The sequence below is a fragment of the Lynx rufus genome, unplaced genomic scaffold (genome assembly GCF_022079265.1).
Source record: "Lynx rufus isolate CCGP_SWC_20201006 ecotype Redwood Valley unplaced genomic scaffold, mLynRuf1.p SCAF_8, whole genome shotgun sequence".
Lineage (NCBI taxonomy): Eukaryota > Metazoa > Chordata > Mammalia > Carnivora > Felidae > Lynx > Lynx rufus.
Window position 1 is genome coordinate 1,529,343 of NW_025814896.1, and position 18,087 is coordinate 1,547,429.

At 65.0% G+C, this 18,087-nt stretch overlaps 1 protein-coding gene across 1 annotated transcript; it reads left to right on the forward strand.

Annotated features, from left to right (window-relative positions):
* Nucleotides 1–8,134: 8,134 nt before the first annotated feature.
* Nucleotides 8,135–17,523, forward strand: GATA5 (GATA binding protein 5). Its single transcript, XM_047069302.1, has 6 exons — nucleotides 8,135–8,678; nucleotides 9,817–9,992; nucleotides 14,385–14,510; nucleotides 15,292–15,379; nucleotides 15,697–15,824; nucleotides 16,177–17,523. Exons 1-6 carry the CDS (start codon nucleotides 8,135–8,137, stop codon nucleotides 16,330–16,332), a joined length of 1,218 nt encoding a protein of 405 aa, XP_046925258.1. The 3' UTR covers nucleotides 16,333–17,523.
* The last annotated feature ends 564 nt before the right edge of the window (nucleotides 17,524–18,087 follow it).

The following is an 18,087-nucleotide window of genomic DNA, read 5'->3' on the forward strand; positions in this document are numbered from 1 at the left end:
CTGGACCCTTCCAGCCGGCTGTGCCGGGGCCACGCTTCTCCCCGGGGTGCCAGATAAAACACAGGCCGTCCCGTCAAATATGAGCTTCAGCGAAACCACAGGTACATTCTTGGAATAAATATGTCCTGGATACTGCGGGACACGTCCTGATACGAACACTGCTGCTTGTCCCAAGCTCAAGTTTAACTGGGGCCTCTCCGCCGACCCCCACGACGCCTCCTTCCTGAGTCCCCCGGCCGGGGGGACCACGGGAGGGGCCTGTGGCTTCCTCTCCTCCAGCCAGCTCTGAGCCGTCCCTCCAGCCGTGGATCCAATGAGCAGAAGTTCCTGTGCCTTTGAGCTGACGAGGCAGCAGGACTGGGGGGGACCAGGAGGGGACGGGGCCAGAACCTGGAGGCAGCCCCTCCCGGCCCTCGGCGTGGCACCCAGGAACGCTCCAGCCCGTCTCTGGGGAAGGGTGGCCCCCTCCCCTCGTCCCCCCTCCCGGAGGGTGCCCCCACCCATGAGGCTGGCAGCAGGCAGGGATGCTGCCCGGGACCTCTGTCACTGTCATTCACAAGCTTTTGGGCCAAGTAGCGGCGAGCAGGTCCCACTGGCCCACAGGTGGATTTTCCCGGGCCCCCCCAGCTGACGTCATTTTGGAAATGGGAAGACAGCATGCGGGAGGAAGGCAGGAAGACGGGGCTATTTCCCGAGCCATCCCGTTTCTTCCAACTGGTTTCTCCCCCGGGGTTTCCCCAAGAGGCCTTCCGCCCATCAGGATGGGCACGTGCAGGCAGACTCGTGCTTGCGTGGGTGCCCGCGTGTGTGAGTGTGTCTGCGTGTGCGAGCATGTTCACGTTTGGGGGTTTACCGAGGGCGTCAGCACCCAGCACCCTGCGCAGGAGCTCCGACCCCGGGCCACAAGCAGGAGCACAGCCCCTGCAAAGACCCTTACAGTGGCCATAAGGACCCCAACCCTCCCGGTTGGGCCTCAGTGACACTCTGCACACAGGACCGAGGGGCTGTCCCCGGAGCTGAAGAGCAGGGCCTGGTGAGGCCGGTCTGTCCCCCGCTCTGAGCCTCTGAGCCCCGGGGAAAGGTTAAAGTGGCATCGTCCCCCCCCCCCCCCCCGCCGCAAAGCAGGTGCAGCCGAGCTCCAGGAGGACCCACAGCACGCCAGCAGACGGGGCCAAGACTGGGGACCAGCGCTGCGGCTCCCGCTGTCCACATGGGACCTCGCGTGCATGCGGGAACACGGGCTGTGGGAATCCTAACGTCCCGGGGAGACCCCGTCTAGGCCCACGGGCTGCTGCAAAGGAGTCTCCCCAGAAACCGACGGTGCCGTTCTGTCCGTGCCGAGCGGCCAGGGCTGTGCTGTCCCCAGTGTGGGTCACACACAGCCTGGGTCATCACAGCCGTGAGCAGCACAGGCAGGATGTGGGCAGAGGCAGGGGCAGCGACGCCCCCCCCCCCCCCCCCCGCCCCAAGGGAGGACGGCCGGCGGCAGGCCCACAGCAGATTAGAGAGAGCGGAATAAAGCCCAGCACAGTTTCGGGTTAATTTTTATGGACAGAATTCCCAAGACCCCAACCACCTTTGGCCACTTTTTACTTCTAAGGGTGTGTGTCGCCCTCCACACCCTCCAGATAACACAGTCCTGCAGGGACCTGAAGGGACGTGTTTGCAGAGGGCAAGAGCCCCTGGGGCGGGGGGAGCTTTATGCAAAAAACAAAACAAAACAAAACAAAAAACAAACAGAGGTTGGGGAGTCATAGACAACGATCCTGCATCCTGACATGCTTGGGCAAAACCATGGTCTAGGGAAGGACTGGCGAGGAATGTCCCTCGAGCGGGGAGCCCCTCTGGCCGGAGCCATGGGGCATCCCTTTTAAGTCAAGTGCTGTGATTCCACGGGGCAACATACGGTTTCGTTTTCATCTGCTCTGGCAAAGTCGGGGACACACGGCCTCAGAGGTCCCAGGGACCACACGATTCTCCTCAAGGTCAGGCCGGCGGCTGATCTGACGGGACAGCGAGCCGTCACCGGGGCCAGCACGAGAGTCGGGCTGTTTTATTACCGGTGGCCCAGCCTGGTCTCCAGGCACCGAGCGTGATGTCACTCACGCTGAGGTAATTCACACCTAAGAGATGTGAGGGGGTCCCTCTGCCCGTCCTACTCGAGCTCAGGCCCGGAGGAGCCAGAGACCCCGGCACCACGGTCCCCCCGCCCAATGGCCAGGTCCTGTGCGCTCTTGGCCCCTGCCGGTCTCCCGTCCCTGCTCCGGCACCGAGGCTCCAGAACGCCCTCCCTCGTGGGCACGCCGACCGGGGGAGCTCCCAGGCCTGGCAGCCGGTCGTAAATATCTCGTCACGTGACAGGACATTTGCCAGTGCTGCAGTCACACCACGGTCCCACCGAACCGGGAGATAAGCCCCTCGGAGGGTGATTACATCTCCCCAAAAACAAACCTAAGTCCCTCCCCAGAGGGCCCCTCTCTAAGTGGGTTGTCTGGTGACCTGGCCTGCCGGGTTTAATGCCGAGGGACGTCAGGAAGGGGCTTTGAAACTAGATTAGGTTACATAAATGATACTGCGGCCCGTGAACTGTTTTCCTTTCCTGCTCCCCTTTTCCCGGCAGCCGGCTCGAGGCCCCTCCGGGTCATCTCCAGTGCAGGCTGTTTGTAAGGCCCGGCGTCTCCTGCCGGCCGGGCCTGTGGGTGGGGAGGACGATGAAGTCCCTCCAAGGGCTGTCTGTCCCGCAGGAGCCCCGTGTGGGCCGGCAGGGTGACCCGAGAGTCTCTGGGGACAGGGGCTCCAGGCCCACCTCCAACTCTCTGCCCAGTCCAGGGTCCGGGACCAGTCTTTCTGGGTAAGCCTCAGTGTTCTCATCTATAAAATGGGAGCGAGAACCCCACACTCCCCAGATGGCCCTGAGCTTCAAAAGCATTAAAACACATGACATCTCAGGCCCAGGCAGGCACTGGGGAGGGGGGGAGGGGTGTTGATGAGAGTGGCAAGATTAGCTACAGCTCAGGGGGAACCGGCAGAGAGGGGACATACCCCCAGGCACCCGGCCCCTGCCTCCAGCAGTGGCTGCCCCTTGCCCCAGCTCTAGGCACAGGGGACACAGGCCAGAGGGGCAGGCAGGCCCAGGCCGGCCTTGGGTTCTTGAGCTCGGCGGTACCCGAAGGACAGGGTAGCGCCCTCACCTTACCCTGGCCTTGCTGAATTCCCACGCTGTAGGACGCCCCAGCCCCTCCAGTCCCACCCCCAAAGGTCCCATCCTCCCTGACCTCCCTGGTCAGTTCTGTCGTTCGAGGTCGTGCGTGCTAGGGAAGCCCTGAAGCCCCCCCATGTGGATTCCACCTCCTTCCCCTGAGGGGCAGCTCTGAGGCTCGGGGTGGGGGCAGGTCACAGCTTGGCAAGGGTGGAGCCTGGGGAAAGAGGGGTCCACTCAGAGGACAGGAAAAGGGGCTTTGACCTGGCTTTCCCCCGCCCTGGATGAAGGGGCATAGGGCTGCCCTAAAACTGGGAAGGAGCTCTGAGCTCCCAGACCCCCCTGTTCCCCCAGGCCTCCTTTCCTTAACCGCCCCCCCACCACACTTGAACGAGGCGAGAGGGGCTTGAGGTTCAGGCAAGGCCAGCCTCCTCCCCACTCCTGTGGGTGACGCACACAGCACCCCCCCCCACCTGGGGGCCTAGTTCCTGGGCACCACACCCCTTCCCTGGGGTGGACAGACAGCTGCCTGGGCCACAGCTAAGTCAGTGTGTGGGGGGCAAGAACCCTGCCTGGGGCCATCCCTGGAAGGGGGCCAAGGCCCCTCGGGCTTTGGGTGAGGCAAGGCCTGGGTCCCCCTTGGGAGCAGGTCCGGAGGCCCTAACCCCCCTTCTCCCCCCAACCAATGGAGACTGTTTTCTCTTCTGTCAATATATGTGTTGGAGCTAGACTGGTTCCTCAGCTCCGGGGCTGGGAGGAGGCAGCCGCTGGGCCAGTGAAACCCCAGAGCCCAGCAGGCCGGGGAGCACCCCTGCCCTGTCCCCCACCCGCTCATGGCCACTCCCATCCTGGGGATCTTTCTCCCCGAGACCCCTGAACACAGCTCCTCGGGGCCCTGGAAGAGGAACTCTGCCTGGTCACCAGGGGCCCAACAGGCCAACCCTCATGTCATGGGGGTGGGGTCCCCACATCAGAGACGTGTCCCCCTCCAGCCACCCTGACCAGGTCGCCAGAGGGAAGCCGGGGGAGGTGTGGGGGATGGGCACTCATGGCTGACCTCTGGGGCCGAAATTTCTTCCTGTGCCTCCCTGGTCCCGCTCTCAGGGCCCGGGGAACCCAACTGCACAGTCTCTACCTGTCTGCAGCTGAGATCCTGGAGCCCCAGTGCTCTGCTCCCTCCCCTGGTTTCCCTACACACCTGCCTCAGGCCTGCAGGGTACCCTCCTGGGCCAGACCCTGAGTCCCACTAACTCTTCCCAAAGCCAGTGGGAGGGCAGGCACCACTGTCACCCCCCACATGGCAGATGAGCAGAGGTACAGAGAGAAAAGTATTTCGCCCAAGGTCACACAGCCCTGAGATGACAACGTGGAGCCCCGACGATCTGACAGCTTCACGTTCGTGCTCAGACCTGCTGGCCCCAAAACTTTCCTCGAGGTTCAGTGTCTGCTGAGAAGGCCGAACAGGAACACGGCCAACTGACCACAAAACATGATGCGGCACAAGGGAGGGGGGAGAGCAATTTATCAGGGAAAGCCAGACTGAAGGGGATTTGCAAGCTGGGCCTTGAGGGATGTGTAGGAGTTCATCAAGTAGAAAAGAGAGCAAAGGAAGGGTCCTCCACGTTGAAGAGCAGTATGGGCAAAGGCTTAGGGGAGAGGCAGGCTTGCAGCTGGAGGGGGGCTAGTGGGGGGTGGGGGGACTGGGGCGCCTGCCTCCCTCCTGAGGGGCAGTGGCGCAGAAGGCCTTTGTGGGGGGTAGGGGGAGGCTGGGCAAGGCAGGCCTGGGGTGGGGAAGGACCTGGGCTTTGCCGTTCGGGCTGAGATGCCTTTCTTTTTGGTTCAAGTGGAAGTGCTCTGTGAAGAGGCCAGAGGCTGCTGCAGACAACCACCGTCCCTACACACCCCCCCCCGGGTGTGGCTGCGCCCCAAGGTGGCGGACGGCGGGCACGGGGTCCGGCTCCCGGAGTGGGGGCAGGAAATACCACCGCAGCCTCTAGGCTCCAGGGCGGTGGGCTCCCGTCCCAACCCCAGGGGGCTGTTGCCCCAGGACCGCAGGGGAGGCAGCCCAGCCCTGGACACAGCAGAAGGTCCTGTGTGGGGCACAGCCAGTGAGGGGGCTTTCGAGAGTAAGCTCCTCGGTTGGAGACCAGGATTTAGAGGCAGCTCTCACGCCACCCCACCCCCGCCCCCGCCTCCACATTCTCCTGGAAGAGCCTCGGCCTTTTAATTGTGAAACTAATTCATGTCCACTCTAGAGATTGGTGAATACAGAAAAAGCAACCAGACATTGCCTCCCTTATGAATGGTGTCATTTGTTCTAATTACCCAGTTTAATTATTAGCTGGGTGACCTTGGGCGCGTTAGCTAACCTCTCTGTCACCTGTTTACCTGTTTGTAACGGGAACAATAATAACATCGCGTACATCCTGAGACTGATGCGAGAATTAAGAGGAAACACCACAAGACAAAGCACGTGGCCCACGGAGGCTGGAACTTGCTGTTCGAGGACTGACGGCAGTTTATCCCTGGTACAGAAGACAAGCCCCTGCCCCACGGCCCCAGCCCGATCCCAGGCCGGTCGTGGATCTTTCCTTCTTCTCTGGGCCTTTCCTTGGGGGGTGGGGGTGGGGTCTCCCTGTCTCGCCTCTCTTCACCGCCAGTGGCACTGGCGGGACATCCCCCCCTTTCCGTGTCCACTTTCTCAGTAACCTGGGCTCTGAGGGCAGAAGGAGTGGGGTTCGACCTGCTTTGGGCCCTCCAGAGCTGCGAGGCGCCCCTGGCACAGCGAGCTTCTAGGACCCTGAGTAGCACGGGGACACCTCTCCGTCCTTCGGGTCCCACTTTGAAAGAGCTAGAAGAGGGAAAGATAGATCCACTGGCAAAGTCTAGAGAGAGATGGGCAAAGGAGGGGCCCCGGCTCAGACCCCAGAGGTGGGGAGAGCGGGCACCACAGGAGTCCATCCCTGCAGGTGGATGGGAGCTCGGAGGGGTGGAGGGTGGAGGGGTTAGGGTGTGGAGGGGTGGGGGTTGGGGGAAGGGGGATAGGGGAGGGGGGAGGGGTGGGAGAGGGGTGGAGGGATGGGGTGGGGGAGGGGGGAGGTGGAGAGGGAGGGGTGGGGTGGGGGAGGGGGAAGGGGTGGGGGAGGGGGGAGGAGTGGAGCGGTTGGGGGAGCATAGGGGCAGGGAAGCAGTCCGGAGCCCCAAGGCCACCTGCCCCAAGGCCATGCTCCCCTTCCCCGTGGCACCTGACAAGGCTTGTGGAGAATCAGGGGCCTGCCCTGGAAACTTCTGCGGGGTCTCCAGCCAGGGTGTGAGTGGGGGGCCTTCCCTGCCACCTCCCAGGACAGTGCTTCCTGGGCAGCCCAGCCAGGTTCACCCCGGGTGCCTCAAAGAGCACCCCAAATCCCTGCCTGCTGTCAGCACAGGGAACGCAGGGAGAGGCGCAAGTGGTGGCCGTTTCACCGACCCCCCCCAGGCCTAGAGCCCCAGAGTCTAGGCCACCATGGAGGTGCCATGGGCAAAGGTGAGCCAAGGGCCCATTTCTTAAACGAAGGACATTCACAGCGCCAAGTCCCGCCTCAAGGGCTGTCTGGTAAGCCCTGCTCCTGCCCAGCCAGGGTCACCCAGGCAGTGCTGTGACAGCAGCAGAGAGCTTGGGGCCTGTGGAGGAGGCTGGGGCATCCAGCAGGAGGCTGAAGGAAAGGCCATCTCTGCCACAGTGCTGCCACCAGGGGGCCACCCAGGGACCCAGGTGGCCTCCCACCCATCCCACACTCCTGGATCCTGGAGGAGACCTTCCGGAGCCCCCGCTCCCCACCCCACCGCCTGGGCCCAGGGAACATCCGCGGGGAAGGGGGGGGGGGCGAGGCGACAAGGAGCACAGACAGGTGGCGCCCCGCCTTCGCCCCCTCACCTCCGCCCGGCCCGCTGGGATCCCGCGCGGTCAGAAACTGAGGAGACTGCGGGACTCCGGCTGGACCCTGGGCAGGAGGGCCTCGTCCACCCGGCTCCAGCCCAGGGACACCGAGCTGGGCGGTCCCCGTGGAAGCCGGATCCTGGCGCTGGGCCCCGAGTCCGGGTGCAGAGACGGGGCCCCACCACGGCGCGAGCGGCAGCGGACTCGGGCTCTCGGACTCGTCCGCAGGGCCCCAAACGGACGCCAGGCCGGCCTCGGTGCGAGCGGGGCTGGCGACGACGGAGGGGTGGGGGTCCGAGAGTTCCCCCCCCGGCCCCCCCAGAACAAATTTGGGGACGTCCCCGCGTCCCAGCTGGCCCGGCGCCCCCACCGAGCGCCGGCTGGTTCCCACCGCCCGCTTCAGCGGGGACTGGGCGCCGGGTGCCCCGCGTCCCTGTCCGGGACAGGCGACGGGGCCTGCTCCGGTCACGTGGCGCGGCGGCCGCAGCCCCAGCGCTGACCCCGCGGGAAGGGAGGAGAGAGGAGGGGAGAGGAGGGAGGGGAGGGGAGGGGAGAGGAGGGAAGGAGGGGAGGAGAGGGAAGGAGGGGAGGGGAGAGGAGGGGAAGGGAGGGGAGGGGAGGGGCGGCGGGGCGCCGGGATTCCCTGCGGGACCGCGCGGCCCCGGGCTCCCAGTCTCCAGCCCGCCTGTCGCCCGCCCGCCGAGACCACCGCGCCCTCCGCTCCTCGCCCCCAGCCCGTGAGCGCCCCACCGGGCCCGGCGCCCTCTCCCAGCGCGGCGCCCCCGCCCCCCCGACCGCGGGCCCTGGCGAGCGCACCCCGGGAAGCTCGGAGGCCCGGCCGTGGAGGAGGTGAGCTCGGCGTTCGGGCTGCGCCGGGGCCGCCGGGGGCCACCCGCGCCCCGCCGTGCTGACCCCGCGGCCCGCTGCGGAGCGGGGACGCGGGCGCCGAGGCGGCGCACAGCGGCCGGGAGCTCGACGCCGGCGCCCCCTCCCCGCGGGTCCGGGCCGCGTCGGGGAAGATGTACCAGAGCCTGGCGCTGGCCCCGAGCCCCAGCCAGGCCGCCTACGCCGACTCGGGCGCCTTTCTGCACGCGCCGGGCGCCGGCTCCCCGGTGTTCGTGCCGCCCGCGCGCGTCCCCTCCATGCTGCCCTACCTGCCGGCGTGCGAGCCGGGCCCCCAGGCCCCCGGGCTAGGCGCGCACCCCGGCTGGGCGCAGGCGGCGGCCGCAGACTCCTCAGCCTTCGGCTCCGGCGGCCCGCACCCGCCGGCCGCCCAGCCGCCCGGAGCCACCGCCTGCCCCTTTCCGCACGGCCCCCCCGGGCCCGGCAGTGGGGGCGGCGCGGGGACCCGGGACGGCGGCGCCTACCAGGGCGCGCTGCTGGCGCGCGAGCAGTACCCGGCCCCGCTGGGGCGGCCGGTGGGCGCGTCCTACCCCGCCGCCTACCCCGCCTACGTGAGCACCGAGGTGGCCCCGTCCTGGACCTCCGGACCCTTCGAAGGCAGCGTCCTGCACGGCCTCCAGGGCCGCCCGGCTGGCCTCCCGAGCCGCAGAGCCACCTTCGGTGAGTGTGACCCTGGGGTGCAGTCCTGCACCCGGCCAAGGCTCCCGCGACACCCCCCCACCCCCGCCAGGCCCAGAACTGCGGGACAAGTACACGCGGGCAGAATACAGCATCTGCCACAATGTCACCCACCCTGAGACCAAAACTGCCGTCCTGGGCTTCCTTTCTCCTGAACCCAACCCCCTGGGTCTCACCAGCTGAGCTCACCTCATACGCTCTTATGAGAAGTTTCTAAGTGGTTTTTATAAAATTCAGAATACGATTTATTTCAGTAAGCGGCCACACTCTGCTCCTTCTAGAATGTTTACATATTCTAATTTGAGACCTGGCTTCAGTGGCTCACCGCCCGCCCCCGGGGTGCCAATTTGGATAATCGGATTCCAGGCCCCTCAGGCGCATTTGCTCCGGTGGGGGGGGGGGGTGCACGCCTGTGTTCGCCGCAGGCGGGAAGCCCCTGGGCCGCCCTACTTCATGGGTGCAGCCTCGCAGGCCCACCCCCAAGCCGCCTCGGCCCCGACTGCCTCCAAGGCGCAGGAAGCGGGTCCCCTCCGCCGTCACCCAGGGCGGCTCCCGCAGGACTGACCCCCACCCGGCCCCCACAGGGCACCCGGTGCCGCCGGGGAGGGAGCCGGGGACCTCTCCCTTCTGCCCTGCGGGCCCCTGAGCGGTGGCACAGGCCCAGCTGTGTTCCACGGTGGTCGCCACCCGAGCAAAGCCGACAGGAAAGGCAGGGGCTGTAGGCTCTGTGGGATGGCACCATCCACTCAGCCCGGCCCTCCTAACGTCCCGTTTTGCAGAGGCCGAGGCCCTGGGGCCACCTCCCTCCGCCGGTGCTGACCACTCCGCCTCCCCAGGGGATCAAAACTACACCTCGGTTCTAAGGGGAACCATTCTGGTTGCCGCCCGGGGGTCTGACTGACTTACCTTCCCCCACCCTGCAAGGCAACCCTAACCAGCTTCTCTTTTAATCTGGCACAAACTTTATAATATGTAAAGTTAAGTTTCAAAGTAAAAGTAGACAAAATAAACGTTAAAATAAAATGAAAGCCAGGGGCACACACAGCGGGAAGACGCAGCAGACGCTGGGCCCCGGGGAAGGGCAGTGCCTCGGCCCGCGACCAGCTGCCTGTCCCCCCAGTGCCGGACTTCCTGGAAGAGCTCCCTGGCGAGGGTCGCGAGTGTGTCAACTGCGGGGCCCTGTCCACGCCGCTGTGGCGCCGTGACGGCACCGGCCACTACCTGTGCAACGCCTGCGGCCTCTACCACAAGATGAACGGAGTCAACAGGCCGCTCGTGCGCCCACAGAAGCGCCTGGTGAGTGCCGCCTGCAGGGGGCCGAGCTGAGTCCCCAGAGAGGCTGGGTGCCCCAGCAGGGCCCTGGGAGCGCTGTCTGCCGTCCATCCGGGAGCCGCCGGGAGGCCCAGGCCCCGCCACAGGCCCTGCCCTGCCCAGCGCGCCTCCGCAGAAGGGCTGGGCTCACTGAGCCCAAGGCGGTGCTGCCCTGGGTCTGTGGGCCCCCCCGGAAGAGGGGCCACCCGGTGACTCTGCCTGGGACCCGGGGTACAGGATGGCTGTGGACCCAAGCGGCCTCCTGGGGCTCAGCCCTGCGGCTCCGAGGGTGGCAGGGGGCGCAAGGTGACATGGCCCGGGCGTGGGGTTTGGAGGGAAAGGTGGCCGCTGGGTGGTGGCTTTGTGGCAGGGGGTTGAAATCCAATGCAGGAGGGGTCCTGGGGACCCCTGCTCTTGGGGAGCACTTCCCCCCCCCCATACCAGGGGGCTGGAGCTGAGACCGGGTCTGCGGTGGTTCCATGCGCAAAACTTGTTTTCACTTTTGGTTTCTCCTGGCGTGTGGCTGGGTGCTGAGCGGAGAGGACCGGGGACTCACTTTTGCCCCCAGCCGGGCAGAGTCCCCGGAGGCTGTGTGAAGGTTTCGAGGCGCTGGTTCTCTGCCGTCTCACCGGCGAACTTGGAGGTTCGAGTAATTCTGCGCGTGGCAGGGCCCGCCTTTGCAAGCGGTCTAAAGTTCGTGAGGCCACAGCGACTCCTGAGTCCTGGGTCCGGGCGTGGCTGTTTCTGGGGATGCCGGGCCTTCTGCTCTAATGCTGGTGTGAGCCCTGTCACGGCCGGTCAGCCGGCTCTGGCCGCTTCTGGTGCATCGGAGGGCGGGTGGGGGGCTCGTCCCTGGAGGCTGCTGCAGGGGGCCCGGCTGTTCTGGGCTGCCTGGTGCTCAGGCGCTGGCCCTTGACGGGAAACCCAGACCTGGGCGGTGGAGGCGCCCGACCGATCCAGGCTCCAGACCAGGCAGGCAGGAGGCAGCGCTGACCCAGGCAGTTTGGGGGCAGCCACTGTTTTCCTCTCCCTGTTCGAGCCTGGAGTTTGGGGCTCCGCGGGTCCCCTAATTCCCCTCCACCCACACTGTGCCTCCTGGAAGGAGGGGATACCTCAGAATCCATATCACCTCCTCACTTATGTTTCTGCCCCTGTGATCATGCCCACTCCCCCCCCCCCACACACACACGTACAGCACTGGCTTGGCACCCGGTGTGGCCCTCACAGATGGGGAAACAGGCTAAAGCAGAGGTGTCCTGGGGGACTGACCCACCCCCCAACTCCCAGGGAGCAGGCCGGCTGCTCCTCTGCTCCCTCCCTTCTCCCCCGGGGGGTGGGGACGGGAACACTGGTAAACAGGAAGAGAAGGTTCGGATCCTCCCGTCTCTGCCCCCCACCCCTCACAGGGCTCACCTCCCAGCAGAAAATTCCCGACGTGGGGGTAAGCAGGCAGGGGCCATGAGGCATTGAGGCATTCACCTTCACAGCAGCCCTGTGATGACCCCAGGGCTCAAGCCGCTCAGAGAGTGGCTTCCCCCCGCAGCCCGGCGCAGCAGGGCCTGGGACTGTCCGCCTCCCCGCCCCCGCTGGTGATGCACCTGTCTGGGGTCTTCGGCCGAGGCCCCTGCACCCACTGTCCCCCTGCTGCGTTGGAAAGATTACTTTAGGTGGGGTGCTTGGATAGGCCTTAGCCCGCTCTGTGGACTGGTGCGGCCTCCGCGTCCTGGTCCGGGGCACGAGGAATGATTAGCTTTAAGGACGCTTCGTGGGGTGGAGAATGCCCTCAACTTACCCCCCCCCCCAGGCGGCCGGCCTCAGAGGGTGGTCGGTCAGCTGGTCATCCCTGCGTCCAGGCAGATCTGAATGCGGGACGAGCCTAGGAAGGGGGGACGGTGCTCCTAGAGGGGTCCTACTCCCCTCTCCTCCGAGCTGGCTCCTCTGATTTGTCTCTGGGCTCCTGCCTGGCACTCAGGGAGGGTGACCCGGCTGGCGGGGCCGGGCTCGTGTGGAAACTCGGAGATTCTCGGAGAGTGCTGGGACCAGAGCCCAGGCCCCAAGGCGGCCGTGGCAGGGCTGGGCCGGTCACCCCAGACGTGTCCCTGCTCGTGCCTCACTCTCCCTCATGGGTGGCCAGCACCGATGCCCCCGGAGAGAATTGTCCTAACCTTCTTTCAAATGATTACAGAAGTTCTAGACACTTGTCACCAACAACACAGGAATGTGACAATAACCAGTGTGCGTCCACCACCCCTAGGCCTCACCCCCAGTCCCAAAGGAGTTCATATCTTTCCTGCCCTTTGCATCCTGGGTGCATCTTAGTCACGGGCACGGACCTCTTACCTGAGGCTTCTGTCAGTGTGGGCGAGCGAGTGGGGAGAGTTGAGGTGGCCCCACAGACCCCTGCGCGCCTGCTTGTGTGGCCAGGTGCTCAGAGCCCTCCGCCACCCAGCCCCACCCCACCCCAACGTCAGAGCCCTGCGGCCAAGGCCAGAGGGCCCCGGCGGCGCCACCTCCAGGAAGGGGCCCCGCATCCTTCCAGGAGCAAATCTGGACCTTGACTGAGGACCCCGGGTTTTCCTTCCTGCACAGTCCGCCTCACAGGCTTGTCCCTGGCACGGCCTGCCCTTGGCCAGCAAGGGACACACGCTTTGTCAGGTTAAGCGTCGACCGTGTCCTTTTCCGAGAGCGGGATGAGGGGACCCACTTGAAATGGGGCCGTGCCCCCTCCCCCCGCTGTACCTCTTGTTGTGAGTTTCGAGCTGCGTCTCTTACTTTGAAAAGTGGTTTTCGCTGTGTGAGCTGGCCTCACCCCTCCCAGCCCGAGGAGCAGCAGCGGCCCCTCTCCCTGCTCCCCGCTCCGGCTCTCGGCCCGCCCTGGCTGGGCCGCCCAGCGTCCTGATTTCTTCACTTGAATCAGACGCGTGCGGAGCCTGGAGCTGCTGCAGCCAGCAGGCTTTGAAGTTTAACTTCTTTTGAAAAGAACAGACCAAAGAAGAAAACAAAATACAGCGGCGGGGGCGGGGGGGGGGGCTGGCAGCGAGGGGACCCTGAGAGTGGCCAGGCCTGGCCGCTTGTGCAGGCAGCGAGGAAGGACAGAGGCTCGGGCGTCTGTCGGGGCAGGGACGGCACCGGGGATGTGTCCCCGCAGTGCGCTGGGCTCAGGGGGGCGGTTCCGTCCACCCCGATGCCTCCGGCCCAGCAGCACCTCTGAGCCTCGGTGCCCCATCCGTAGCACACAGCCCGACGAGGCGAGAGGAAAATACAAACGAACAGACTTTTTAAGTTTTTGTCCAGGTCCTTTCTTCCCCTCTTTTTGTTAATCTTAATTTATGTTCACTAAGAAAGAATTCACTGCTTAATCCAGGTTCCAGATTTTTCCCTTGCACTCCCAGGGTACAGAGAGACGGCTCTTGGACTTCTGGGCTGTTTTACACACACACACACACACACACACACACACACACGGCATCGATTCCACCTGTGGTTGTTTCCACACCTGCGGGGGGGGGGGGGGGCGGCTGCGGGGCGGAACCGAGGCTTCTCTTCTCGCAAGACGCACAGGCGACCGTGAGGACGTTTGTGGGAGGTGCAGGCGAGCTCTGTGTGTGTACTCGTGAGTGCCGCTGAAAACCAGCACTGACGTTCAAGGCCCCGCATTGGCACCTTCGTGCCCTGGCCTGAGTGTTTCCGTAGGAAGGATTCAGCGTGAGGAGGCATGATGGCCCAAGGGGAGGGGTTCGGACTCCTACTTTTCAATGATGGTGCAACTTTTCTGGGAGGTGTGACGGCAGTATGAGCTCTAAGGGAGCAGCTGGATGGGGAGAGCGGAGGTGCAGGAAGTGGGGCCCTCGGTGCAGCCCAAAGGGGTAGGTCAGGGTCACACACAAGACAGTCAAATGTGAATTTCAGATAAACAGCAACTAGCATTTTAGTGTGAGTATGTCCCAAACACTGCACGGAGGCACACTTCTGCGAAGTCTTTGTTGCATATCCGAAGTTCGCATCTAGCTGGCATCCTGGTGTGTGAGGTTTTGTTTGTTTGTTTGTTTGTTGCCACATATGACAGCCTGGGGAAGGTCCTAAGGCCCCCTGCCATGCCAGGAAGGTGGGTGGACTGGCGGGGGTGGGGAGCCCGGGGCCGGGGTGGACCGCAGGAGGGCGCCCCCTTGTGCGTAGCTCCTGGCACCGAGAGGCAGATGGGAGAGAGGGCCGGGGCAGGGAGACGAAACTCAAATCGTGTCCAGTAAGAGCAGCTGCCTTCCAGACAGAGTCAGGATGTGGCCTCGGCTTCCCGGGGAGGGACTCGGGCGGACCCTGGTTGACTCCGGGTCCAGTGCTCCTGTCTCCGCGGCTCACACCAGCCTCCCCCGTGCACAGACCTCGTCCCGCCGCGCTGGCCTCTGCTGCAGCAACTGCCACACGACCAACACCACGCTGTGGCGGCGCAACGCGGACGGCGAGCCGGTGTGCAACGCCTGCGGTCTGTACATGAAGCTGCACGGGGTGAGCGGACGGGGTGGGCGGGGTGAGGACTGGGGGGGCGGGGCCTGGGTGAGTGAACGGGGCGGGGCGGGTCATGGCCGGGGACGGGGTGACTGGAGGGGGCATGGGCGGGGCAGGGGCGGGGCCATGTGGGGGTGGTGAGGACTGGATGGGGCGGGGCGGGGTGAGTGGAGGGGGGAAGGGGGGGAAAAGGGGAAGGCGGGCCATGGGTGGGGCAGGGGCCCGGGTGAGGACTGGGTGGGGCGGGGGAGGGGCGAGTTGGGGGCGGGGCATGGGGCGCGGCGAGTGGACGGGAGGGGGGAGGCGGGGGCGGGGCTGCCCTCTTCGGGTCACGTGAGACACGGGGCCCTGAGGAGGCAGGTGGCAGAGCGGGGCCGAGCGTGTGTCCCGCGTGGCCCCCACTGACTGCGCGCTCCAGGCCTATGCTGTTACCCTTAGGCCCTTTTCCCAGATGGGCCTACTGAGGCTCAGCGTCGCTGAGGCAGGTCTGCAGCCATTCAACCTGAGACAGGGGCGAGGCCCCTGGTGTGGCCTCTGTGCGCCCCTAGAGCCCTCCTGGCCCCTACAGCTCTGGGGGGTTGGGCCTGGACTGGCTCTTGCCCGCTTTGCCGGGACGAAGGCCCCAAGCCCAGGGCCAGCAGCTCACCAAGGGCTCTGACGACTCCGTCACCTCCCAGAGTGACTAGCTCTGCAGGGCTGACATCAGGGCATGTGGCCATTCAAGAGGCCCAAGGGCGAGAAAAGACAGGACCAGTCACCCTCCCCTGCCTGCCCCTGCCAGGTGCCTCGGCCCCTGGCGATGAAGAAGGAAAGCATCCAGACGAGGAAACGCAAGCCCAAGAACGCTGCGAAGACCAAGGGCTCTTCAGGTGTGAGGGACCAGGGCCCCTCGGGATGCCAGGAAGAGGCCAGTCCCCAGCCCTCCTGCGGGGTACACGTTCTCCCCTTGGAGTCGCTTTGAGTGTCGCAAATTCCCACCGCTAGAGATTTGCACGTTTCGTTCCAGCATTGCCCTCCCAAAGCACAAGTACCCCTGATTCTGCCCCGGGACCCGTCCGGTCTGGGGAGGGGCCGGGCGGTGCGAGCCTACCCAGCTGAGGGGCAGCAGGGCAGGTCGAGGGTGCCACACCCAGTCCCTCTGACCCGTTAAGTGCCCAGTACAGCTAGATGTGCCCCCCCCTTCCAGGATGCAGCACAGGGAACCCCACGGCCTCCCCGCCCGCTGTCCCGGACACTGAGAGCTCAGCAGCTACTTTGAAACCCAAATCCAACCTGGCATCCCCTTCGTGCCCTGGGTCCAGCGTCACCTCCCAGGTAAGTCAGGTGGGGTGGAACCGGGGACCCAGAGCTGGCTCCCGGGCACCTCCTCAGGGAACCCTGACTCGCCCACCAGGTCAGACCCCCATCAGCGCCCCCAAGGGCCTCTCCCAGGAAGGAGCTCAGGGCTGGGCACTCAGTTGGCCATTGGTTCCAGCAGCTGACCTGTGGCACGCTCCAGGCTGAACGCCCTCACGTGTTGTCCTGTCCGTCACACGGGGCCTCCCGCCCTCTTCCAGGGTCTGAGAAGGCCTCTGACGACAAACGTCCCGGTCCCGAGGGCTCCCTACGCCAAGCGAGGCCTACTGGCCAGTCCTCCATTCTCGTGCTTCCCCTGTTCCCCCTGCAGGCCTCTGGCCAGGTGAATGACCCCCTGGCTCCCAGCCACTTGGAGTTCAAGTTCGAGCCCGAGGACTTTGCCTTCCCCTCTGCAGCCCTGGGCCCCCAGGCTGGCCTCGGCGGGACCCTGTGCCAGGAGGCCTGGTGTGCACTGGCCTTGGCCTAGGGCCTCGGGCGTCCATCGGACCCGCCTCGCTGCCTGCCTGGCTCCAACACGGCAGAGGGGGACCATCCGGTCCATCCACCAGAAGACGAGCCAGCGGGACCTTGAGGCGCTGGGCATCCCTCAACACGGTGGCGGGGAGGTCTTCTGTACAGACGGCAGTCAGGCCCCGGAGAGGGGGAGAGGCTAATGAGAAGGCCTTGAGCCCCCCCTGCAGACAGCAGGGGACTCTCCCAAAGGCTGTGTGACACTGGGCCACTCCAGCCGGGGCTGACCTGGAGGGCCCACTACCAGCAGTTCTCTTGTCCACATCTGCCATTGCCGTGTTGACACATTGTGGCAGTTGGAAAAAAACACACAACAACAAAAAAGCCACCTGTTGTAAAACCAGGATCACAAATGGAAGGGCCGAGGTCAAGCTCAAGCAGGCAACGTGAATGAGGGGAGCCACCCGACATGGGACCTCCTCAGGCTCAGGATCTGTTCCTTTTCTCACATTTGACGGATAAAGACACGGCACAGAGAACTCTCCCTCCCTGTGAGTGAAGGACTGCTAGGGACGGATGTGCAGGTTGTGCACTGTGCCAGGATGCCACCCCGAGGGCAAGCCATTCACACCAGCGTCGTCGTCGTCTACTTGTGTATTTATTTGGATGATTTCCCCAGAGGGGGCAGTAAAGGGCCTCATTCTGACTGAATCTGCGTATCGTGACTGATTCTGACAGAGTGAAGGACCTGGGGTCCTGTGCTGACCCCACAGGCACTGTCAGTGCTGGTGGTGGAGTGACCGCATGTCCCGGCCTACCTCGGATCATCCCAGCTGGCTTGTCCCAGAGGAATCCTTACTAACCCCCCTTTACTCGCGGAAGCCCTCCCCCCACGCTGGGGTGACCCCTTAGTTGGTCAGGCCGGCTAGAAGGAGCTGTGCCCAAGGAACCGAATGACAAGCAGCCACCGGGGTCGGGGAGACAATAAGGCATGGAGGGGAGCGGGGCGCGCCTCGCCAGGGGCCTCGTCCTCGTTTCCGCTCAGTTGCCGCCCTTCGCCAGCCAACATCCGAGACAGCAGGAGCAGCTGCCAGCCGCCAGGCCTCCTGGCCGAAGCTCGCCTTTCGTGTTTAAACACCGTGGTCCCTGGCGTTAGCTTCCAGAACGCGTCCTCCTGAGGCTGTACCTCCAGTTCGAGCAGCACAATTTACACGTGATGTTGTCTTTTTTTTTTTTTTTTAAAGACAAACGATGCCGTGAGTAAAAAATGTAAAATAAAGGTGTCGATTTTGCATTTCTTTTGCCGACGCCTGTGGGATTTCGCAGCCCGGTCCCTGCCCGCCGGGTCAGCAGCGGGTCCGGTGCTCACTCAGGCCGCCTCTCCTTGCGGACACTTGTCTCCGTATGTTGGTCTGCTGGACCTTGCTGGCCACGCCGGGTCGACCAGGAGACCCTCAAACACAGAGTGCCTTCGAGGTCGCCCACCGGCACGGGAGAGGGACGCTGGGCCGGCCTGGGGGCCCACACGTGGAGAAGCCATCCCTGCGCGGTCAGGAGGCCCCGGGTCTGGGCCGCAGTCAGGGCACGGGGAACGCGCTGAGGTTCGGGGCACTGGTCCCCATGTGCCCCTGTGTCCGCGTGTAGGCCTGGCGCTTCTGACTGGGGTGCGGCGGGCAAGCCAGGTGCCGCTGCCTCTCACCGTGTGGCACCTGCAGGCGGGGTGCCTGTGCGCGGACGTGCCTGGCGGAGGGGGCTCAGCCCGGACAGGACG

Coding starts and splice junctions, on each gene's coding strand:
- GATA5 (XM_047069302.1), top strand. CDS start 8,135: ATGTACCAGAGCCTGGCGCTGGCCCCGAGCCCCAGCCAGGCCGCCTAC. Junction 15,380..15,696: donor GAAGACCAAGGGCTCTTCAG/GTGTGAGGGACC, acceptor CCCCCCTTCCAG/GATGCAGCACAGGGAACCCC. Junction 15,825..16,176: donor GGTCCAGCGTCACCTCCCAG/GTAAGTCAGGTG, acceptor TTCCCCCTGCAG/GCCTCTGGCCAGGTGAATGA.